This window comes from Delphinus delphis, chromosome 15 (assembly GCF_949987515.2).
Source record: "Delphinus delphis chromosome 15, mDelDel1.2, whole genome shotgun sequence".
Taxonomy (NCBI): Eukaryota; Metazoa; Chordata; class Mammalia; order Artiodactyla; family Delphinidae; genus Delphinus; species Delphinus delphis.
This window is the reverse complement of record NC_082697.1, coordinates 18,256,673-18,282,893: the sequence shown is the minus strand read 5'-3', so window position 1 is coordinate 18,282,893 and position 26,221 is coordinate 18,256,673. Positions and strand designations below refer to the sequence as shown.

General features: G+C 42.6%; 1 protein-coding gene across 2 annotated transcripts in view; it reads right to left on the bottom strand.

The window, feature by feature from the left end:
- CHD6 (chromodomain helicase DNA binding protein 6) overlaps nt 1–26,221 on the bottom strand; it is a 212,800-nt gene that overhangs the window by 53,523 nt on the left and 133,056 nt on the right. For both annotated transcript variants that reach the window (XM_060030773.1, XM_060030774.1), the window contains exons 17-20: nt 17,796–17,991; nt 3,634–3,798; nt 2,187–2,366; nt 1,048–1,158 (exon numbers count right to left, since the gene is read on the bottom strand). In XM_060030773.1, coding sequence (XP_059886756.1) covers nt 1,048–1,158; nt 2,187–2,366; nt 3,634–3,798; nt 17,796–17,991 — 652 coding nt within the window. The remainder of the gene's footprint in view (nt 1–1,047; nt 1,159–2,186; nt 2,367–3,633; nt 3,799–17,795; nt 17,992–26,221) is intronic.

Below are 26,221 nucleotides of genomic sequence, written 5' to 3'. Positions count from 1 at the left end.
GCCCCTCCCCCCATGCCTCTTCCCAAAGCTCAGCTAAGCTCCTGCATACTGTCTCAGGGCAAGAGCTTTTTCTTCCCCCTCTTGCCCACTGTCCTGCACACAGAGTACTCCCTGACTGTGACATTGTTAAACACTATAAACAGGTTATTAAGGGGACTGCAGAATCCTCCTACCAGGAGAAAAGAGGTTGGATGAAGCAACCTTTGGCGATCCTACGGAAAAATAGTTAAGGCTGGACGCTGGTTACTGAATCAGCTAGATGTAAGCAGGGACAGTCTCCTGGGTCTGTGAGTCCATGAGAGTTCAACACTCACCCAAGAAGACAGGCAGAAAGTGATGTGTGCTCATCCCTGAGGGAGGTAACTGGGTCAGAGATGGAGGGAGGGGAAACTAACAGGTATGCTGCCTCACATGGGCTGGGCAGCCACCTTCACAATGTTATCTCTAACTCTGCCAAGTGGGCGTCACCACCTCCTTTGTTCACATGTCTTTTTTCACTCTCTCAGTGAGGTCAGTTCCCCTGCCCAAAGACATACAGCTGGTCAGTGGCAGAGCCAGTGTTCAAACTCTGGTTTTATTCCAAGGCCATTCTCTTTCTCATGTTCAGAAATAGGAAAATTCAAGATACTGAAAAGAATGGAGGTGAACCCAACAAACTTTTCTTCACCATGCTTTTTTCCTCTAATGTTCGTCGGAGGTAAAGTTCCTTGCATAGGAAGTGTTGAAATAGAGGAAAACGGTCACATGCCAAGGATAGGATTTTGGCTTGGGTCAGAGGGCTGATCTTGACCTGTCTGGCCAGTTCCAGTTCTAATTGTTTTTATCGAATTTCCTGGACACCCAGCAGACTGTATGCCCCATTAGGTCACTTTAAAGATAACATTTCTCGAGCTCTATGTGCCAGGCATGTTTTAAGTGGGTTACATACAGCACCTTATTTAAGAACTAAGGCTTAGGAGTAAATAATGATTTGAGCTGGTAGGAATTTACAGTCCCATAAGACACCAGTGAAATGTTCAATGAAATAAAATATTCTCAGTGCTGTACCTTCTCACTCTTTGCTTCAGTGTCCAGTTCAGCTATTTTAGCCCATTTCTGCCAAAAGTTTGGGTCATCTAAGGAAATATCCGTTCTGTTTCCTGAAGCCACAAAGCTAGCCTGTGAAGAAGAAAGAGCCAATAAACTGTACTTGAACACAAATTGTAAAACACCTGTGTGATCTCAAATGCACCAGAGACTCAAGATATTCTCCATCCACATTCAAAATCAAAACCCCTAACAGAGCTGCCAAAATGAAAGTGAAAATCTTGAAGCTATTGTTTTAAAATTTTATTTTAAAGGTGGGGTGAGGATATTACAATTTCAACCTACAGGATCATTTTTTATAACTTAAACTCGGAAGCAGGAGGACAACCCCTGGGAGATGATGGCAACGTATGTCCAGTTGCCCGTGAAACGGCTGATTCTTAAAACTTCCCTGGATATAGATTTTCTTTCAGTTCACCAATCCCCAGGTTTCCACTCTGGGCAAGGCCCTGGCTGGGCCATATGAGGTGTACAGAGATGAGCTATGCCTCTAAAGCACAAAATGTCCCTGAAAAAGCCCTTCCCCCATAAGCCACCAAACAGGTGATTTGATCACACAGGTCATGAAGCTCACAGAACCTACGGTGAGAGAACCTGAGAGTGATCTGACAAGTGGTCTGGTTAGTTGAGTTCTAAATCCAGCGACCTGACGGGCAGAGGAAAAAGGCACCTAGACTAGAAGCTGGGAATCTTGAATAAAATCTCTTGTCTCATGAAATGAACAAAGTACGTGTTCACTGGAATTTCAACTCCCAGATCAAGGAGTGCTCTCCAAGGGACTCGGGATGACCATTCGAGGGTTCTGGAGCAATCTCCGTGAATAGTGAAGAAGGCAAACTGCAAACCCAAGTGTCTATCCTGCCCACGGAAGATCAGCTCCAAGGATTCAGAGTGGTGATTTCTTTTCTAGATTGTGACCCATTATTCAAAGCCTCTCTAAGAACCTGCATCTTCAGGGTGGCACACAGAACAGTTGTGTAGCCAGACCATTTCAACGGTTTGCATTTAGACAAACAGAAGCCGGGCTAATGAGGGTCAAAGAATAAAGACTCTTCTTTCCACTGCCACCCCACGTGGACTCTGCGGAAAGGGCCTTATACCTTGGCAAAAGTGGATCCTTTCCCTTCAGACTGGATGGTGATGGTGTGGGTTCTCCTCTGCAGAATCTGGTCTATGTCTTCTTCACAGAACTTGGAGCCTTCGTCTTCCTCATCCATTAAGGCACCATAAGCACCTTTCCGGAGCAAGTCCTCTACCTCCATTTTTGAAAGCTGCTGTACCTGGACAGGTCACCAAAGGCTACTCACAAAGTGGGAAATGCACAGGAGAAAAACAGCCTGAAATCTGACCTTCATGATTCAGTACCCAGTTCCTCCACTAATTGCACATGTCAGAAGACTAAAGACACAAGATTTAGAAAATGAAAACCCAGATAGACACTCAAGAGAATGATGGGGAGGGCAGGCAGACAATCCTCCAGGGAGCTCTGGAATAAAACCCAGCACACGACCCAGTGGCCCTAACATTCCTCAGGATGCTGGTTATTATCAAGTGTCACAAACCATTAAAACTATGCACCACTGAAGAGAATATATTTCATGTTTATTTTATGTTTTAGTTTGAGTCTGTATCTTTAAAAACCTCCAGATGTACCAAATGAGCTAAAGAATAATGAGTTATTCATTATTAAATAAATACAACAGTATTGGAAATGATGTCATTTCTTAACTAAAGAAAGGATCCCATGCCAAGTGTTATCTTCTCAACTGCTTGTTGAAAACAGGAAATGGGAGTTCAAAACACCCTTTCCTGGTTCTAATTAAGAATCTGGTTCTCTTTATATCAATCACAGGAGGGAATTCCATGACTCCCAGCACTGGTAACTTGAAGTATTAAACTTAGCAACATACGCATAGCTAAGAGGATGTAGAACATCTGGACTAAAGACAACTCAGAAGGGCCAGAGATTAAGGAGATATTCGGCTTTGTTTGCCTAGACTTTAATACAATTCAAGAATCTTAGCAGCAATTTTTATCCCCTCTAGAGGGGAAAAGAAGATTGTATTAACTGCCATAGTTCAAGCTGATCCTTCATTCATTCATTTTTTCATTGATCATCATGCATTGAATGTCTTTAACATGCCAAGTACTGTTAGGGGTGCCGGGTAAGATAAAATAGCTCACCTTCAGGGAGCTCGAAGTCTGTAGTATGAGATAAAAAGCATGGTGATAATTTAGAGTTAAGCGTTAAGATCTACTGATTTCCAACAGGCAATGTGTAAAACTCTATTTACTGAAATGTTACTGCATGTTGGGCAATCCTACCACCCAACTGCTCCTACAGATTCCTTTACTCATCTATAAAATGCAGAGACCTGAACCTGAATTACCCTCTATTGCAGGGAATTACCCATTAAAGATGTGCGGCCTGACTCAATTTAGTGAAAGGGAACCTTAAAATGGCTGTAGGAATGAAGAATTCAGAGAGGCCCTGGGCTGCATGATAAATTCTTCTCTAGGCTCGAAAGCAGGTACCAGCATACTCACTCCATTCGTGCTGCCTTTTCGGTTGATGTCCTGAAGGACAGCCTTGTCCAGACCCAGCTTCAGGCTGGCCTTGTCAAACATTTCCCGCTCGTAGGAGTTCCGCGTAATGAGGCGATACACCTTCACGGCTTTACTCTGGCCTATCCGGTGACATCGGGCCTGAGCCTGGGAAGGAAGGAGGGTCACACACATCGTGTCACCAGACAGAACGGAAGCAGCCCAAGGAACGGGGAAATGCTTATATTCCACGTGGGGAGAGTGGCTGGCTCTCACAGTTACGAGTCATGGGACTGATTCTGGAATAGAATTCACCCAGATGCCAGCTACCCCTTCAAGAGCACCCATTTCATTGCCCGTTATTTACTGAGTGACTGCTGTATGCTGGGACAAAGTGATGAGAAGGACCTGGCTTCCTACCCTCCCTAGCCTGTGGTCTGAGTGCAGGCACTCATTCCCAGGATGCTGTCTTGCTCTCTGGGGAAATGTCTCACCCAGAGCAAGCAGCACCACTCTTTAAGTTTTCTCATTTTAATACAGAAATTTTCATAGACGAAAGTAGAGAAAAGTATAAGGACCTCTTATGGTCAACTCTTGCTTCATCTCTGCTATGCCTCTACCCTCCAAGATTACTATGAAGCAAACCCTTGGCATCATATTGATTCATCCTCACATATTCCAATATGTATTTCTAAACATAAGGACTCTTGTAAAATGTATTACCATCGCTATACTTCAAAAAATTAATACTAAGTACTAACTATCTAGTGTTCCAATTTCCCTGCTCATCTCATAATATTTCTTTAAGTTTGATTGTTTGCATCAGGATCCCAATAAAGCCCATGCAGTGTAACTGGCTGATATATCTCTGCCTTTGATCTCTCCTATTCTTCCAAATGCCAGTTACTTGTTGAAGAGACCAGGTATCTGTCCTACAGTTTCTCACAGTCTATATTCTGCTGCCTGCACTTTGGCTGTGTCACTGAATGGATTCCTCCGTTCCCTTTATTTCCTCTAAACTGGAGTTATACCTTGAGACTTGATCAGGTTAAGATTTTACCTTTGGCAAGTGTAATCCATAGTTGGTGTATAAATTTCCATCAAAAGGTACATGATGTCTGGTTGTCTTTCTTTCGAATTGATGATCATTGCCTAGATCCATGATTTCATTAGCGGTTACAATTCCCCTCATCAATTTTTTGGTTACCCTGATGTACAGTTCATATAGGAGAGACAAGCTAAATGTCTGATTCTTTCTCTTTATTTAATCAGTTTCCAAATGAACACCCTCCAAAAGTGACTAATGAAGAGTTTTATAATTAGTTTCTTAAGGAATACAATGCAAGTATGCATTTAAGTAATATCTGTGCTATTTTTTACTGCATTGCTGTTTTATTTTTTTAATAAAATTTATTTATTTATTTGTTTGTTTATTTATTTATGGCTGCGTTGGGTCTTAGTTGCTGTGTGCAGGCGTTCTCTAGTTGTGGCGAGCGGGGCTACTCTTCATTGCAGTGTGCAGGCTTCTCATCGTGGTGGCTTCTCTTTGTTGCAGAGCACGGGCTCTAGGCACACAGGCTTCAGTAGTCGTGGCATGCAGGCTCAGTAGTTGTGGCACACGGGTTTAGTTGCTCCGTGGCATGTGGTATCTTCCCAGACCAGGGCTCAAACCTGTGCCTCCTGCATTGGCAGGTGGATTCTTAACCACTGCACCACCAGGGAAGTCCCTGTTTCTTAATGCTATTCAAATACGGCCTATGGAAAACTCCTCAAGTTGGCTCCTGAGTTCTTTTTTCTTTTTTTTTGTGGTACGCGGGCCTCTCACTGTTGTGGCCTCTCCCGTTGTGGAGCGCAGGCTCAGCGGCCATGGCTCACGGGCCCAGCCGCTTCGCGGCATGTGGGATCTTCCTGGACTGGGGCATGAACCCGCGTCCCCTGCATCAGCAGGCGGACTCTCAACCACTGCGCCACCAGGGAAGCCCGCTCCTGAGTTCTTTTGACATGATTCAGTCAAATATGGAAAGGAGGAAAACTATGAAAAATTCTGGTATTATATTTGGAGGTGTCAGTATGAACTCACAGTTAGGGGTGTGTGTGTGTGTGAATATACACATAGATAAAGAAAAAGATATGGATATGTCTGTATTTATATTTGTATGTTATATCAAAGACCAGCAGTATCTAACAGCTCCCTTGCTTTCTGGTATGACAACATGTTCCATGCTCCCATTGTATATTTCCTGCCCAAACCTGGATTCAGTTATTTTTTCAAGTAGTCCAAGAGCTTCTTTCAGTGGGAAGTGGCAGTAGAGACAACAGTCTGCATGCTCTAGGGACGCTCCCTGCCACTAGGTTGGTCATTGTTCCTGGGCCTACTCAGTGGGTAAAAGCAGAAGCGTTTGTGTGTGTGTAGTGTATACGATCACGGGCACACATAAGACAAATTACATCATGAAATCATACTGATATTTTCATTCAAATTTGGGACTACGGGGTTTTAACTTCATTAACTATACATCTGTATTGCTTTTTAACCATGTTGAAAAGCTCAGTTCTTAACCATGCCAATATCATTACTCATCTGATTTATCCCGCAAATACATGAAATATCAGAAAAACGGTATCATCATGATCACCACCGAAACATAACTACTGAAAACAATGTAAGGTTTACTGCCCTCCCACACTGGGATATATCCCACCAAGAATGTACGAACTCCAGTGTTTTAAATTTTAAATACACACTGGGGCTTCCCTGGTGGCACAGTGGATAAGAATCTGCCTGCCAATGCAGGAGACGCAGGTTCGATCCCTGGTCCGGGAAGATCCCACATGCTGCGGAGCAACTAAGCCCGTGCACCACAACTACTGAGCCTGCGCTCTAGAGCCTGTGAGCCATAACTACTGAAGCCCGTGTGCTTAGAGCCCGTGCACCACAATGAAGAGAAGCCCCCGCTCGCCACAACTAGAGAAAGCCCGCGCACAGCAACTAAGACCCAACACAGCCAAAAATAAATAAATTTATTAAAAAAATAAAAAATAAAAAAATAAATACACACTGGCAGATAAGTTTCTTTTTCACAGTGGCGGGATCAGCACTTTCTGTGTAATCTAGGACTGAGCAAATGTGTAAATATACTGAGGGTAACAGGAGCCAGGGTTTTCATTGCTGAAGAAGGAAGTTACAAATATGGAAAGAAGAAAAACTAGAACAACTCTGTGGCATTAGAATGGATTTGGAGGTATCAGTATTAACTCATGGTTAGATGTGCACATATGTGTATAAAACCACACAAAGACATGAATGTGTGTGCATCTGTTTACGTAGACACATGCATGTATATACACACATATACATATGAATGCATGTTATGTATATATATTCCCTGTGTGTGTATGTATGTAGTCTAGCTGTGTCCACTGAGAGGGCCTAGAAGAAATGGCATCCCAGTAGCAAAGAACATAACGAACCCTCAGATCTTGGTTTCTAAACTCCATTCTCCATAACAAGAGAGGACAAGGCATGTGAGAGAAATGATTAATTCCAGGGCCAGGGTAGTCAAAGTACAGGATGAGCCTGAAACGTATCACTGTGCCGGAATATAAGGAAGTACTCAAAGAATGATGGAGACGCATCAAAATAACACCTGAAACCTACGAGGCTTCCGCTGGCTAGGTCCAGGACTATCTGAACATCAAAGTAAATATCGTATGGAATATAACCCACTGAATAAAAGAAGAACCCATGAGTACATACTGACATAAATAAACTAATGGGAGAAAAGGGAAAACTCTTCCTCAGAGTAGAAAGTAACTAAAAAATGTAGAATGACTGTTAGAAAATCACCACTTTGCAACCATAACAGTGATGGCTGATCCAGGCAAAAATAATCAAAGGAAACTAAAACCAGTGGGTGAAACTTGATGAGGAACAGGATATTTACATAGTCTCAAAGCTTCTCTCCAAAGCTACTTAGTAATTTCAAAGGGAAAAATAGCAACTTCATAGTAGAGAAATCCGGCAGACGCCACTAACTAAGCTCAAAGTACTTATTATCAACAAATGGACATCACGTTCCTCTCAACATGACACACTGAGAAGACATATCACTTCGAGGTATCACTAAACCTGAACTCAATCCTGAGGAAATACAGACACAAAATAAGGGCCTATCTATAAGATATCTAGCCTGTACCCTTCAAAGACATCAAGGTCGTGAAAGGAAAAGAAAGATCAAGGCACTGACCCATTAAAGGAGACATGAGAACTAAACGAAGTGGGTGATCCTAGTTTGGATCTTGGGGGACTAACAACTATAAAGAATGTTGAAAGAAATGATAAAATTTGAATATGAACTATGGATTAGAGATACTATTCTTATTTCTTTATTCTGAGAACTGAACCCTGGTTATATAAGAGAACGTCCTTGCACTTAGGAAATACACACTAAGGCACTCAGGGGACAACTTACTCTCAGATGGTTCAGACAAAAAGTGGCGTGTGTGTGCGTGCACACACGTGTGTAGGTCTCTATGTACTCAGAGAGACAGGAGAGAGTTAGGGCAGAAATGATAAAGTAAATGAGGCAAAATGTTAGCAGTTGGCGAATCTGGATAAAGGGTATATTGGAGCTGCAAACTGAAATTATAACACAATGAAGATACTGAAAAATGAAATACAAACATTTGAGCATAACTCTTGGGGTTATGCTGTCCATATCATATAGAGCTAGGTTCAACTGTTTCATTTCGCTTTTGAATTTTAGGGATTGATTTTTCCCACATTAATTTAACCACAATGAAGGGAGTGGGAAAGAAAAAAACTAAACCAAGTAACCTTGGAAATTGGTATTTTGATTGTATACTTTAAGACCAATGACCTAAAAAACACTTTAGTCCAATGTTACGCACAAGTAAATTTTTTTGTAGAATATGGGTTAGTAATTCTGAAACTACTTTATGCATATACGAAGATCGAACAAATGAGTAAATGTACTGTGTTATGACAATGAGACCAGGCTTCTCACAGCCAGAGAAAGGAGTTATGAATTCGGAAGAGTGCAGAAGGCTAGAAGGAATCCTGTGATGTTGGACTGGAATCAGAAATCTCACTACAGATGGATAGACAGGGAATAAATACAGAGGTGTGGTACCAGCGCTTGTGTCAGTATGCACATCTGTATTTCCTAGCTCTGTCTGCTCAGAGTCTAGAACCAGTAACACTCCAGTGGCAATGGGCACACCTAGTAGCCAGACCTTGGTTTCTAAATGCCATTCTCAACTAAAAGGAACCAGGGAGCCTTGGAGGAACAGTCAGTTCCATGGATATGGCAGGAAAAATGTAACATGAACCTGAGTGTCTTGTGGTGCCAGAAAATAAGAAGTGCTCACAAACTGACAGGAGCATGTCTAAAGGACAGAGGAGCCAACCTGAAGGGCCTCCTAATGACCAAATCTGGACGGCAAAATAAACAGTGCGAGTAGTGCATTATAACCTATAACGTAAAATCGATATCCAGGAGTCCATACCAATACAAATACATAAAGAAATGGGGGACAAAGGACAGCTGTTCTTTACAGTAGGACTCCAATTCCTACTATAGAAGGAATGACTGAAATAGAAAATTACCGTTTGCCAAACACCATCGTAATAATTACTGAAGGCAAGAACCACTGATGAGTGCTAAAATTAATAGGCAAAAGTATGATAGGAAACAGGATATTTATAGCATCTCAAAATATCTCCTCCCAACATACTGACTACGTTTCAAGATAAAAATAGTAACTTTACAGTGGAGAGACCTGGCAGACACCACCTCAACCAAGTAATCAAGGTTAACATCACAAGTAATAAGACATATCGACATCATGTACCCCCTGAGAAGGATATAACATCACTTCTATGATATTCTTGCCAAAAATACATAACCTCAAATCTGATCATGAGAGAAACATCAGGCAAACACAAAGTGAGAAACAATTCTACAAAGCGGCTGGTCAGTATCCTTCCAAAGTGTCAAGGTCACGAAAGCTAAGGAAAGACAGGAGATGTCACAGATTGGAGGCGGCTAAGGAGTTGTAACTTCTAAAGGAGATGTGAAATCCTGAATTGGATCCCAGACCAGAAAAAAGAACACCGATAGAAAAATGAAGGAATTTGAACAGGGTCTATAGATCAGAGCACTGTATTGATATTAATTTCCTGGTTTCGATAATTACACTATGGTTATACAGAATGTTAACATTAAGGGAAGCGGGGCAAAGGATCCTAGAACTCTGCACTATTTTGCACCTTTTTTAAAGTTTAAAATGATTTCAGAATAAAAAGTTTTTAAAGTTTTGTTTTATAACGCTATAAAATACTTAGGATGGTTCCAAAGTCAAATATACAAAAAGGCATATTCAGAAAAACTAGCTTCTATTCGTCACTTCCCTGTTCCCTCACCGCCTCCCCCCAGGAGGTAACCATTTAAAATCTTTCCATGGCGGGGAGACATGACAGACAGACAGACAGACAGACAGCCTTTTTAGATAAATGCTAGCATACTATACATACTTTTTCCACCTTATTTTTTTTCACCCAACAATATATCCAGGAGATGACTCCATAGCGGTATGTAGAGATATTCCTCATTCTTTTATCAAAGCTGAACATACCGTTTTAGGCAGCAAGTCTCCTACTGATGGACAACTAAGTTCTTTTGTTTTTGGCTATTACAACTAGTTGCCACACCTTCTTTTACTATCTTTAGTGATTGTAAATCTTCATTATTAGGAGAAAATCTGATGGATAGCTCTGGTAAATGAAGGAAGTGATCAAGGTAAATAATATGGTTTGTGGAAACTGTAAGGCAGTAATAATATGTGCTCATTAAGTACTGACACTGATTTTCTTTGTTTTGGCTTACCTGGTGTTGAGGGCAAATTACAAGAGGGAGTTTAAGAAATATTCTGAGCAAAGGTCTAATAGAGGAGAGCTACAGACATCACTAATTTATTACCTTCTTGGAATCCATATCCCCATTTGTCCTCAATACCAGAACCCTGACTCTTATACAAGGGCAGCGATGTATTCAACTGAAACCATCTCCAGCCTCCCAGGGCTGGCGAGGTAATACAGTTCTGGACAATGAGATGTAACAGCAGTCTATCAGGGATATCTGGAAAAGTTCTGCTCTCTTGAAGAAAAAAGTGTCACACCTTCCTTCCTTATTTTTCCTACCTGGGGTCTGAAGTATCCATCTTGGAAGCAAGAGCGTGTGAACCACACTCACTGAGGATGGGGGAGCAGAGAGACAGAAGGGACCTGGGACTCTCATGTCACCATGAAGCCACCTCACTAGTCCTGGGATACCCATGTCTAGAAAACAAACCTCTGCTGGGGCTGGGGGTGGGCAGGGGGCACTGTCACAAGCAGCTAGATGGTACCAGGAGATAAACATATTCTCTATCAAGACGACTTACCTGAAGGATAGCAGGATGAGTCCTGCCACATTTAAGAGACTCGCCATTTTACAGTCAAATCTCATATATTCCTTATTTTCCTTTTCAGAACTCACACACACAAAAATGTGGTAAAGAGAAACACTGAGAACTAAGTCAACAACTGAGGTGAAGCGCAAACAAAACACACCAGCAAAGGTATAAACACAGAACCCTTGGAGCTAGACCACCAGTAGGAGGCAGTGGTGCTACCCCTGGTCCCCAGGGCCCTCCATCCCAGGGGAAATTACAGAGCTCCAATGCTCTCCGGCATGATTTGTAGGCACCTAGTTTGTTCTGTACTTTTTAACACATTTGAGGTGAACAAAAGCCTACAAGAAACAAGTAGTCAGGTTCAGAAAAATTTTAAACAGACACAGATCCCAATGACTGTGATGGGTAGAAAGGCGGAGTCTCCAAACAGTGACAGATTTCCAACTGATTCCAGCCCTCAGTTCACTGTTGTCAGGTGCAAGTCCAGAACCTTACACCACGTCTTTACAATCACGTGAAAATTAAATAGCTGGTACAAAGAACCAACATAATGTTGATTCCTCTCTTGATCCTTATATTACTCTTTCAAAGTATTAGTTCTATTACATTTTAAAGGTACATTTTCTTTAATACTTTGAAATACTATTTGTACCTGAATGAAAATCTACATCATCAGAGAGGTTAAAAAATCACCTATAGTCCCACAAGAACCCAGCCACGTCTAGCATGCTGGGACACTTCCCCAGTTCATTTTCTACACATGAGTACTTTATTTCACGTCCAGCAATTTTACATTTCTCCTGGCACACAGAAAGTCTGTATCCGCTGGCCACCTACTCATCAGAAGAGGAATCAGGGGCTCTCAGTGCAGTATGGATCAGTGGGCACTGACTGGGAAGCTGCCCTCCCTCAACTATCTCCTTTGCAGGCCTACTTTGGAATCTGAAATTTCCAGCTCCAGATTTATCCTTTGGGGAGGGGTATCAACCCCTCTGAAAATGTAAACACTTCTGGGAAAGAACGCCGATAATTGCTCATTGCACTGTTATTTCCACTGCGTGGTTCAAAAGCACTGAGCACTTTTCCTTCCCCAGGGCCTGGCCTGGTGTGTAGGGCTCAATAAATGTGTCATAAGTCAGTCAAGACCTGGCTGAGAATAGGAAGCAAGGAGAGGCAAGTTAACAGCATGGGAAAAGGGAGTTTTGGGCAGCAGAAAAAAAGAGCAGGGAGTGAGAAAGAGAGGACACTGAAAAGAGAGGCAGGAGAGTACTTAAAAGAAACTTGACTCACTTTATTTGGGACTGACGCTGTACTGTAAGCACCTGTCCCACCTGCCTCAGGTGCACCACCGACGCTCACCCCACTCTAAGTCGTCACACTTCTTGTTCCCTCTGTCTGGAACATTCTTCCTACTGATTTTATAACTTAAGATCCCCGTCCCCATCATTTAGGTCTCTGCTCAGATGTCACCTTTTTTGAAGAAGCCTTCCTACACCACCCTCTACATCAGGGCGTCCAATCCCCATTATTCTTATCCTGTTTCATTTCTTCGTAATAAGTATCACTATCTGGGACTATCTTACTTATTTTTCCTTGTTTTTTTGCCTGCCTGCTCCACTAAAATGAAAGCTTCATGAGAGCACACACACCATGGGTCTCGGTCACTGCTGTGTCTCCAACACTTTAAACGGTGCCCGGCACATTCCAGTGTTCAACAAACATAACAAACATTCACTGAACGCCTGGACCATGTAATGAAGCACTCACAAAGCCTTACTTTCTCCCAGCGAGGAAAAGTAAACTAAATAGAGTTTAGTCGTCCAAGTGCAGGCATACATTCTACCAAGCAAGAGGCGGTGCCAGCGATATGATGGCGGCAGAGGGAGTGGCAAAGGGAACCGGCACCTCTGCTTTCTTGGGGCGGAGTGTCAAGCCCCTGGCTCCTCAGGCTGGATTCCCTCCTCCCTTCCACAATCCTCGGCACAGGCAGGAGCCGCATTACCCTGTGGTTGTGCTCTCGGCTAGGACACCTGCGCCCAGGCTTCCTGAATTCTCCCTTCGGGGACAACCTTATCCACAGGAAGGACGGGACCTGTGCCGTGCTACCACTGTCACCTTGTGGCCTCTGCAAGGGTGGCACGGTACCTTGCTTTTCCCACAGGCCCACTCAGCCCTCAGAGCTGGCAGCAGTGAGAAGAGGTAAAGAGAAGAAGTAAAGAAACCAGTTTTTCACTGCTCTTTTCCCTTCTCAGGCTACGGTAAGCACCCTTTGCCATTTTTTGAACTCAGGGGTTACAGGTACTATAGAAAACCTACACAAAACCTGCTGCAGCTGACGTACCAGGACTGAATCACAGCTGTCCCTCCTGGGTGAAGGCACAGTTTGATTTTTCACACACACTGATGCTAACACAGACATGTTCAAGGTTTGAGAGAGGGTGTGGCATTTACTTGATCCTCTAGATAAGACCTCCCTAATAAAGGGAGCTAAAAATTGATTTACTAGAACGTACTGTCCTGGAACCTAAGGACCCTGTGCCTTCACTTGTCTGGAAAGGGGAGCAGAAGGATTTGGGAAGGGCTGATGGGGTAGACACGAGAGCAGGAGCCCTAGTTCTCTGTCCTCATATTTCCGGGAGGGAATGTCGGCTCCCAGGTAGGAACACAACAGTCTCTTTCGCCTCCTTCCTCTCTACTCCAAAGGAATGACTGATCTCATCAGTGAAACGGGAGATCCGGTCCGAGCTCCTATAGACTCACCCCCCCATCCCCTGCGGAGGGCAGAGTCCCCCCTCTGTCACTGCAGGCATACGAGGACAGCCTCTGCTCTGCAGGTGGCTGCCAGCAGTTCTCAGTGGGCAAGGTTAACTGTGGGATGAGGGTGCACGAGTGCAGGAGTCCTCGGAAGTCTAAGTCTGGCTACAGGTCAAGCTATACCATCTAATCCACCATCACAATTTATTAAAGCTGATGCTTTGATCCTTTGCACTCCTGGGTCTATTTCTTAACTGGTTCTTTTGGAGGCAAAAGGGAGAGAAATACAATTTACTGGACTCCTCAGACTCTAACGAGACCAAAGGAAACAGGATGACATCCAATGTCATCTGATTTATGAACACCTAGGTTTTAAAAACATACATATTTCTCTAGCAAGTCCTAAGCCTCTAATTCTACCCCCAAAGCACAGGAAACCCCAGCCAAAAGACCAGAAGGCTGAATGAATGAACTTTTAATAATAACAAAAAAGCACCAGAAAAGGTAACTCTGCTCTCTGACTTCCAGCTGAGTTTTCAGACAGTGCAGCTCTGTTTCCACAGCCATGGAAGCTGGCTTGTCTGCAGGCTTGCCTCAGGGACTGGGCTGTGTCCAGCCTCCCCCTAAGCAGGTTGGTTTCCCTGTCAAGGCTCGAAGGGGGTCTGCCTAGGGGTCGAGAAGCAGTGTCCTGGCACTGTCACTGCTTCCCCATGTTGTCCCGACTCTGGATAAGCATGGACTGCACCACATCTGTCCAGGCTGTTTGAGACCAGAGTGAACACTTACATGTTCTACCATCTGAACTTGACCTCCAGAGCTATGCTAAAATTCCACTAGGGTAGAGGGTAAGACCACGCTCATAATGGGACTCTCTTTTCGTGGCCCTGATGTTTATATCAGGTAGCATGTGCTTCAATCCACTCACAGATGAATGTTCTATGCCAAGCCCATTTCTAAAGGAAATACGATCATCTTGTATCAGAGTAGGAATTGTGGTTCTTCAATAACCATGAAGAACTAAAGATGACTGAAAGCTTTCACTCATTTACAAAAAGTATCAGAATACGTGCATATGTGTGAACGACTGTGTGCAAGTTAACATGACCTAACTTCCTAGCAAGGACAGTACCAGGGAGCCGCCTGGTTGAGTTTTCTGCTCTGTTAGGGATAGGAATGCATTTCGCTGATTTTCACAGCTGATTTAGCTGCAGTCCTGTGAACCACATGATGGTCTCAGCACCCTGCTCTCCAGACTCTGTCTTCTACATCACATTCACAGCACGTGGGTGAAGGGCAGATGCCAGGGAGAGTGTGCTGAGTGCGCACCATTCGGGGGGCAGTCTCCAGCTCTCGTGCTCTCCTCCCCACGCCAAGCAAGCCGAGAACCTAGCTCCGTCTCTGGGGGCAACTCAGAACAGCCCACCAATCCCACTCCCCAATAACCACAGACCCAATTCCCTGCCCGAAAATTACTCTATTCTTGCCAATTCTTTCATTCCTACCTAGTCTGGTCAGACATCTCAAAAATGAAGGAGGGTTTCCTCTTGGTTACCAAGCTGTAAATAAAAATAACCAAAAAAGCAGCCAGTCTGGAAGACCACAGGTTGAGGAATTCTAACTCTAACGTGGACCTGGGGCTGTTCACTGACATCGACACTCATTTACCTTCTGCTACGTTCTTCTACAAGTGTTCTCCACTCCTAGCTAAGTCGCCCGAATGTTCATGGTCTTTGTTTCTCCACTGAGGTTGAGCGTTAGAAGTTCAGAAACTGACTTGGCATACAGAACTCTCACACTATCCAATTTCAGTTTGGACTTTACTGCTATTCCTTTACTCATCTCCTGCTACTCCTCCAGCAGGGGCCATTCCAAAGTTGCTCCCTTCTCCCCAGACCCTAATTCTGGACAGCGCCACCCACCTCATCTGGCTGGTACAGACAAATCAATCACCTCAGAGGACTTTACCTTCTCCTTCAGGCCTGGTCATTCTCGTTCTTGCTTTTTCCATTTCTTGGCATTTCACCTTCAATGTCTAGACTTCACTAGGTGAAGCATGATGATTCCAAAATCTCTGCCTCTGACAGTGACCTGTCTCTAAATGCCAGCCCTATGCTTTCAGTTTTTCTCCTGAAAGTCCTTCAGGCGTGCCCAGCTAACACGGCCTCCAAACGGCCACCCGTTTCTCATACCGTCACTGGCCCAGGTTCCGAGCCTCACAGTCAGGTGAGCACTGCAAAGGAGCACAGAACTTTACAGGGGTCAAGAACTTACTACTTAAGGAACAATCTGTCTCAGGGTTGGCAAACATCTTCTATAATAGTAAATATTTTAGATGTTGTGGGCTATGAGGTCTCTGTTGCAGTACTCAACCCTGCCACTGTAACATGAAAGCACCCAGAGATAACAGGTATACAAATGGGTGTGGTTATATCCCAATGAAACTATTTTAAAAGCAGGCGGCTAGCCCGCTGGCAATAGTCTCCCACCCCCTGATCTACATCACTATCCTAATCAGGTTCTTGCTGGTGACCTGATCAAATAGTTTCTACTGATTATTATTACTTTGGCATTGACTATGTTAACTCCTTTAAAAATTGGTTATTTGAGAAAAAAATATTGGTTATTCGTCATATCTAGCAAGTCATCTTTGACCGAAATATCCCGTCACCAGCAAAAAGGCCTGATGGGGAGCTGGCCATAGCCACTGATTTTTCAAGTTGGACGTTCAACATAGTGCCACAGAATTTGTTTTACGATGATTTTTTTTCCTGCGTTTTACCCAGCTGTCACCAACATAATAATTTAGAGCACTGGTTTTTCAACTAGTAGATTGTTTTCTTCAAACAAAATGTTATTTTGAAACTCGTTAAATGAAAAAGACAAAGCAGAATGACTCTGTGTGACATGGTAGGTAGAGAAGAAGCCCGGATACCCATCACCTTAGCTCCTTTTCTCTGCATCCCTTCCCGGCAGTATCCCCTAGGGCACCTCCTCAGTTTTGTGAAACAGCAGCCTTCCAACTTCTCTTATCAATCACCTGTATCATGAAAAAGGTTTTGAGGTCCCCAACGCTCTCTGAGCCACACACTCACACTCTGAGTATCAGCAGATGTCCCAAGATCCAATACACACTCAGGATGAAGTTTGCTGTTAATGATAATGGATGTAAAACTGTCATCTAAAATAGCCTTCTTGACAAGTTAGAATCTTTCGGACTGACTTATTGTGCAATCTGGCTAGAATGTCATTGTTTTTACTTTCACACGGGGTTGATGAGGAATTCTGAACCAGAAGTGTTAGCTCTGTCATTTGCTTGTTTACACTTGCTTTTAAAATGTATTAGCTCCAATCTTTGCCATAATCTTTTCAAGCCACCATTATTCAGTTTGGTTAAAACGAGCAAATTTAATCTGCAAATACGCTTAACCGGGCCCACATCAACCCTACTATGCTGCATTCACTGGAGAGCAAATGAGCTACTGGGGAAGCCTCAGTCACCCCTGCCACACCAGGGAAGTTTCCTAGCCCTCTGGGTCATCTCATGTACTGTATACGACATATGACCACCTAACAGACAAAGTGAGTGAAAACGCCAGAATCAATCCGTATGTCAAGAATTAGAGAATTAGTCAAGCTTCGTATCTTTCTTTATGTCTGATGATAAACAGTAGTTCCAATCTACATTTGGAGGCTACCACTGTGAAATACCATTTGATTTGTAGTAAAAGGGAAGAACCACTTGGATTCGTGGGAAGGCTCGATATTTACTTTTTATTCAGTTGTACCCTGACCGAGGCCCTAAGCCTGCCACCTGGCCGAAGCCATAGCAATAGCATGGAGCATGGCAGACACTCTCTATAGCTAAGCCGGGCCCTGTCATGATGTTCTTGGATTCAGGGACAGCTAAGGCAAACAGCAATCATCCTAACGGTTACCTGCAAGTCATTTTGTGGGTTCCAGTCTGAATCAAATATGATGCAGGTATCGGCAGCTGTGAGATTGATCCCCAGGCCTCCCGCTCGGGTGCACAGAAGAAAGACAAAGCGGTCTGAGTCTGGCTTACAGAACCGGTCGATGGCTGCCTGGCGCAGGTTTCCCCGTACTCGCCCATCAATTCGCTCATAGGTGTATCTGAGGGGACCCAAACGAACGAAAGCCCAGGTGTTAATCATGACTTCAGTGGAGAACAAGAAACAACGCAGGAAGCTGTTGACTAACGGCCTTAAACCCGTCACTTCTAAATATGGACCTAATGTCAGAGGTCTAAAAGGAACCCCCCCTCTACATATGCAGCAGGGCAGACACCTAAAACTGCACTGCAATATGTCCCCCTCTCTCAAAACAAACGAAAACCAAATCAAAACAAAAAACCAGCCAAACTACGGAGGACTAGAGGAACTGTAAACATAAAATATCAATCCCCACTGCCCAGGCAAACTTACTCTCAAGTGTTTCCCAATTTTCTTGCACTGAATCTAATCATAAGACCAGGAAAAGCAAATAAAAGCCTCAACCATCTACTTTCAGTAGAACTCGTAACACGGAATCAGAGTGCGAATCAGGCTCCATCTGCTTTTGGATGGACTGAAAATGGGAAGCAGACTGGATGGACAGGCAGTCTTTTCATGTCTGGGTTGGTCATTTCTATCCTAACAGTTCCTCAAAGCTTCAGAGGTAGAAAGCAAAACCTCCAGGTTTGTAGCTGAAACCAAGGTCTTCTGGGCAGCATATTGCCAAGCAAGTAGGAAGAAATCACAGGAAAGGTTTCTGAGCTGTGTCAGGTTGGAAAGAAGCCAGGAGAATCTTTAGAGGAAAATAAAGTGAGGAAGCAAAGCTGAATATCATTAAGAAGGCATATACCTGTGTAGAAAGTTAAGAATTACGGGTGGAAAGCATGGTGAGGAGAAGGTAAAAGGAAAGAGAGTAGGAAATTAAACTGCTATGGGAGCCTATTAGCATCTGTCCATCCAATTAGAAAACACAGAAGGTTTGTTTATGATGGAGATCATGTAATCAGCACAGAATTAAAACATAGTACCAATCTGGATAGCTGCTTAGTCTTATTTATTTCTTATTTACCCCTTGACAATGAACAAATTAATATGGGGATGCTACCCTGGGCCCAATTTTGACCAACAAGCAAGAACTGGTTGGTAAAGTATATGTAACAGGAACCATGTGAGAAAAGGACGACATCCTAGACCCCACGATAGTCAAGAACATGAATCCTGACAAAAACCTTCTCAGCAGCCCAGAATCTGGGAAATCAGATCTCTAAAAATTCAGATAAACAATTGGTAAGAGACTAAGGATAGATCCTCTAGGGGTAGATGACTCTGGCGGGGAGTGGCTCTAGATAACTAAATTGGGCAACATAATCCTGACCTCCTCGAGTAAAAGGAAAATCCACGTGAGAAATCACCCAAGGAAATACAGGTAGAGAAAGCAGACCAATTCAGGCTCAGAAGGGACACGTACAAAGCAAAGACCCAAGTCCAAAAAGACTGTCTTCTTTTTACAAAGCTAGAGTGCACCCACATCTGGAATTACAGGTGCAGATTCTTCCTTTCTTCTTTTTTAATGCAATAAACTTAAGAATAATACATGAGACTACAGTAGCAAATAAAAGCAGTGGTGGTTACAGGATTGTCATGAAGGCAGACTAAGAAGATTTTGTCCTAAGCTAAAAGCTAAGGGTCATAGGTTGAATTCTATACAACTATGAAGCAGTCAGATAAAATTATCATCTTTATTAATATCAGCCACAGCAACAATATTAGCAGTAAGCTCCTAAGTGCCAAGCTCTGTGCCAGGCACTGCGATATGTGATACATGCTTTATATGCATCATCACATTTACTTCTGGCAATAATCCTGTGAGGCAGTTCCCCATTTTACACCTGAGAAAACATCAAGAACAAAAACCACCACCACCACCACCACCACCACCACCACCAACAGCCTCACAAGCGAAATAACTTGCTTAGTCACCCAGCTGGTAAGTGAGATCCATTTGACTCAAAAGTCCACACTCTTAACCAGTTTGCTGTATGGCCTTCACATTGTACCCTATATTTCAATGCAGTAGGAAGATTTCCCTAAAAACTTAAAAGACAAAAATAAAGGTAAGTAAGAGACTCTGGTGAACTTGGAAAACCTGTAACTCTATCGGAAGGTTAAGAAGAGAAACTACAGATATCCAAAATGACTGCGATGAATCAATGCACCTAGGAACTGAACCGAGTTACTCGTACGTTTGGCCACGTATGTGATGCAGTGGAAGAGGCACAGGATTTGGAGTCAGAAGACAGGGTTGAGATTCAATTAAATGATAGCTGCCACTACCCCACCCTCACACACGTGAACAATTAGTGCTGCAGGCATACAGGACTCAATGTTCTTTGACAAGACACCCCTAAACCAGCAGAGAGGAGCCAGATGCCCACAGATCTGAGGTGGGGAATGAGCATACTGTTAAGGAGGAGGAGAAACCAATAAATAGAGATGATATAGCTCGGCAATCACCTAGGGAAAGAAATTCCCATAAAACTGGATAGTGTTTGGCCATCTATGATAGAACACAGTTTTAGAAATTGGGCAGGATGATTAGAACGTTAATTCTCATTTCTATCACTCAGTTTTGAGGGACTGCTCTCGAAGAACACAAAACTAAAATAAAAAGCCGGTGATCTGAGAGTTCAATTAAATTGTTCCTCACTCCCCTCACTCCTGAGCCAGATCCTTTGGCCATGCCCTCACCCCTGTATGAGCACGGCATGAAATTAAATGGGAACAAAACCAAACTGACAGCTGGCGTGACAACAAGGCTCAAGAACAAAGAAAATCTTGAAGGCTAGTAAATCTGAGTGAGGAAATCAGACATCATTAAATTTTCGCACCAGACATCAGTGCAGCAATTAACCCTTTGTGTCAACTGCATTCTGAACAAAATCCCTAGGAGCTGATGTGGTCGATCAAACTGTAATTCTGAGTCGCTGTCGAATATCAACAAGAAGCAGGTGGCACTCTGGAAAACCTCTGGGTACTCGGGGGGTGGGGGCGGGGGTGGTGGTGGTGGAAATGACACGTTTTTGGCACAACAGGAAATGTTTACCTCAGAAGGCCTGAAGGGAAATGAACAACCTCATCTCCCAGCAATAACCAGCTGGAGAACATAAAGAGTGAAAAAAACACACAAAAACCTGCCGTTCGTGACTGCCATAAACATATAAAATACTTACAATTAACCTTAATAAGAAATAAGCAGGAGTTGGCAATAAGGGTCATGTCGGTTTGGTCACCATGTCCCTAACACCTATAGAGGTCTCAGCACAAGGTTGGTACCTTATAAATATTTACCAAATCAACAGTGTATACAGAAGACCTGAGTAAGTGCAGTGAATATCATGTTCTTCAATTCTGCAAAGACGTCAATTCTACCCTACTACGTGTGTAAAAGCCAATCAAAATCCCAACAAATGGATATAGGTACACATAGATAAATACAGATATGTAAATATATAATTTTTTTTTCTGTAGTGAGGACTGGAGTAGTCAGGGATATATTAAAAAATAATAATTCTGGGGACTTCCCTGGTGGTGCAGTGGTTAAGAATCTGCCTGCCAAGGCAGGGGACACGGGTTCAAGCCCTGGTCTGGGAAGATCCAACATGCCACGGAGCAACTAAGCCCGTGTGCCACAACTACTGAGCCTGCGCCCTAGAGCCTGCGAGCCACAGCTACTGAAGCCCACGCACCACAACTACTGAAGCTGGCACACCTAGAGCCTGTGCTCTGCAACAAGAGAAGCCACCGCAATGAGAAGCCCGCACACCACAACGGAGAGTAGCCCTCGCTCACCACAATTAGAGAAAGCCTGCACACAGCAACGAAGATCCAATGCAGCCAAAAATAAATAAATAAATTTATAAAAAAAGAAAAGAATAATTCTGAACAATTCTGAAGTTCATCTGTAATAATATATGAGCAAAGGAATAGAAATATTGATCAAAAGATAGAAAGGGGGCTTCCCTGGTGGCACAGTGGTTGAGAGTCTGCCTGCTGATGCAGGGGACATGGGTTCGTGCCCCGGTCTGGGAAGATCCCACATGCTGCGGAGCAGCTGGGCCCGTGAGCCCAGAGCCTGTGCTCCGCAACAGGGGAGGCCACAACAGTGAGAGGCCCATGTACAGCAAAAAAAAAAAGAATAGAAAGGTTACATACACACCCAGCAAACATCTCAATATATTTTATGCATACTGTCTTACATGAATGGGGGAAAAGATGGACTATTTAATAAACAAACAATCAAAAATATCTGGGAATAAATTAAATTAGACCCCCATTATATGCCCTCTACCAAAATTGTAGAAGGACTGAAGACTGAAATATAAAAAATAAATCAAAGAAGTCCAATTAAAGATTATGAATTATCATGTACATTTAATTCTTTTATCTCCTCAAATGTCTAGAAAAATGATAGGTAAAGGGATTTTTAAAAAAATGCATAATAATGCCTTCCCCCCAATAAATCTACAAACAGAACAGGAGAAAATTCTGGGACTTGGAAAGTAAACCAAGTGATATTTGATTTGAAGAAAGCAGAATCCCAGGTGAGAAATAACCTAATTCAATATGGCAGAATATCCAAAGGGATCAGGCATTGGTGGCACCAGGTATCCCTGAAAGTGGAGATACAGAAAGTCTAAAAACAAGGGAACTAACTGGTTGAATATCTGTTGAAGTATCTGTTAGCCTATCCATCATCCACCCCAGTGCTGAGAGGATAAAAAAGATCTGTACCTCTCTCTACCTTAGGAGACACCACACAGTTAAAGGCAGAGGTACCATACTAAAAAAGGGAAGAGAAGCAGAGATCTTGAGACCTCCCTACCTCTCTCCACCCCTTCCCCACAGTCAGCTCCCAGTTCAATCAAGTTCCCACCCTCTGGGCAGGAGAGAGGAAGAAAAACATCCCAAAGCACTGACACTGGAGGTTCCCTGATGAAATGGTCCAGCTAGACGGACAGTGTTCACAGATGGAGAATAAGGTAGCCAACAAGCTGGCCCACATGCCCAGAGCTTCTAATCTCTGGATAGTGCCTACCATCTGGCAGCCAAAACCAGACATCTGAGGAAAGCCTCTGACCTTTGAGGCTTTGCTTCTGGTGTGGAGGGGCAAGGTCTTAACACATCAATCCTCCAGTAAACAACAACCACAAAATCTGGGCAAAATACAAAAACAAAACAAATGAACAGAAAAAACCTATCTGAGGGCACCAGAGGGTTAAGGAAAGCAGGCAGATTTTGGAGAGAAACAGGAAATTGTGGTTTTGGCCAGACAGAAGCCAGAGTTATGGCAAAGGTGCAGGGCAGCTATAAATCTTGATGAGAAGCCACTATCTTTCTGACCAGAGGCAGCAAGAGAAGGAGTCTGGGGCAACCAGGACTGCCAGAGGGTGAGGGGGGATTGCCAGAAAGTAAAGAGACAGAGATGGTGAACCTCACACACCGGGTATAAACTCTTTCTAAGTCTCTGGTGGACCTCTGACCCACACATGCTTGGGGCAGACTGAAAGTAGTCTGAGCTGAGATTGGAGCTGCTACCTACCAGAGACGCTGACAGCATTTGCATTTTGAGACTCACCTACTTAACTGCCTCCAAATAAAAACCATCAACATCATCACAGCAATATAACAGAATCCTGAATCTCTACAACACAATATTCACAATGTCCAGGGGAAACATGACCCATTCTTAAAGGGAAAGACAACAGACGTCAAACCTAAGATGTTTTAATTAACAGACAAGAACTTTAAAAGCAGCTCTTATAATTATGTTCAGCGAAGTAAAGAAATGTACATAATGAATGAAAAGATAGGAAATTGCAGCAGTGAAACAAAACATCACACTAAGAAACAAATAGAAATCTTAGAACTAAAATAGAATCTCTAAAATAAAGAAAGCAATGGGTGGGCTTAATAAGCATGATGGAAATGACAGACAAAAGAGTCAGTGAACTTGAAGACAGACAAAACAAGAGAGAGAAAAAGGACTGAAAAAAAAAGAAAAAACAGAACAGAGCCTATGGAGCTGTGAGACAATATCTAAAGGTCAAACATACAGGTAATTGGAGTCTCACAGAGCAACAAGAAAACAGGGCAAAAGGAAAAAAGAGAAATCAAAGAACTATTGACCTAAAGCTTTCCAAACTTGATGAAAGATCTACATTATAAATTTAAGAAGGTCAGTGAACTCTGCACAGGATGAATTTCACACATCAGTCAAACTGCTGCAAATTGAAAATTAAAAGAAAATCTTAGTCGTCAGAGTGAAACAATACATTATATACAGGGGAACAGCCACTTAAATGACTACAAAACTTCTCATCAGAAATCACGGGGGTGAGAACACAATAGAGTAACTTCTAAGTGCTGAAAGGAGGGGGGAAAAAAGCTAACCCAGAATTCTACTATGGAAGACAGAGACATAAACAAAAAGAAAAATTTGACTTGAGAAAACAGACACTGTAGGAAGATTGTAAAAAATCTATCATCATTAATCTCAGAATGACAAAACACTGCACCTGTGTGATAACCGGCTGAGTGCTATAAAGACTGAAAAATTACAGAAGAAAACTAGGAAATTAAAAATATAATTACACAGTGAAAATCTAGGGATTAAAGTTGGAAGACAGAATAAAGGTATTCTACCAGAGGTACAGCAAAATATAATGAGATGGAAAGTAGAGAAAAGAGAAAATTAGGTGATCAGACCAGAAGGTCTGACATGAATAACAGGAGTTTCACAAAGAGAAAACAAAACAGAAAGAAATAATGAAAGATAAAATACAAGAAAATCCCCCAGAACTGAAGGAACATAATTTCAAATGGGAAAGACCTACAAAGCATCCAGTTCAACAGACAACATACAAAACCCAGTTCATTGTCAGATTTCACAGGACTGGGACAAAGAGGGTATATCAAAGCTTCTAAACAGAAAAAACATGTCACATACACAGACCAGGAATTGGAAGGGCTGTGAACCTCTCAACAATCCTGGAAGCTAGAAGACAGTAAACTAACATCTTCAAAATTCTGTGGGAAAGTGACTTCTGACCTAGTACCTCAAACTCAACCAAACTACTGCTCAAGAATGAGAGTAAACTGAAAACATTCTGACAAAGTCTCAAATTCACTTATCATTCACCCTTTCTCAGAAGCTCCCAAAAGAGGTACATGGGATCCACCAACAAGATTTGACTCAAGAGGGAAGGAAAGAAACTTGTCCGTGTGATAAAGGAAGAGAGATCACAGATGGCAACTGTGTACTAGGCAGGAAGGGTAACTGCCCAGAGAGAAGAAAGAAGGTCCTGGGAGAGACGGCTCAGAAACGAAACTGATGTGCTTGAACGTAACAAGAGGAGATTTAGACAACCAGAGTAAATTTTGGAGCTGAATTATAATAAGTATATTTAAAAATATGCATCGAATAAAAAATAATTTTTAGCTTCAGGGAAAAATAAAAATTGTGCAAGAAAGAAACAGTAAACAGCATACTACATGGCTGAGCTATAACTCAGCATTTACATAAATCATAATAAACACTGAATATTAATTTAACCCAAAGTATTGCATGGCAGGTTGGGAAGATGAGAGGACAGGAGTTGCACATGTGGTAATTACGAGGGGCAGTGAAAGAAGGGAAATATTCATCTTCCATAGTGAGAACAGATAATACTTAAAACGGAAAAAAAAAATTACAGCTACTAACATTACTTAGAGATATAGCTATAAATACCAAAAGAAATAGCATAAGGAGTTTAAAGTAAATGCTTCAGGTGGGGGGGAACTGGGGGTATGTGGTAGTATCAGGAAATGCTATTTTTCATAGGTCTAACAGAATAATTTGGCTCTTTAAATTATGCGCATGTATAACTTTGAAGAAAATTTAAAAACTAAATCAAAAAGAGAAAAGTAATGATGATATTAAAGTCAGAAGATCCTGTTGGGTGCAGAGCTGGGGTAAAGAAGCCATAAGAGAGTGAAAAGAAAATACTTCAGAATACTGCATAGTTGAGAGGTGGGGGAAGCCTTTTTAAGCATATTAATTTAAGCATAAATAAGTACTTAAGTTTATTTAAAGCTGTTTTAAGACTGAGAGATTTGACTATTATAAAATTTAAAACTTCTAAGAATAAAATAAACAAACAAAAACCCATAGCCATAAAGAAAAAGTCAAGAACAACACTGGGGAAGTATTTGCACCATATTCTTAAGTAAACAAGCCATTCTTATAAATTAATAAACAAAAAGGCAAAGAGTAACAAAAAAAATGGAGAAAGAACATGAATAAAGCAATG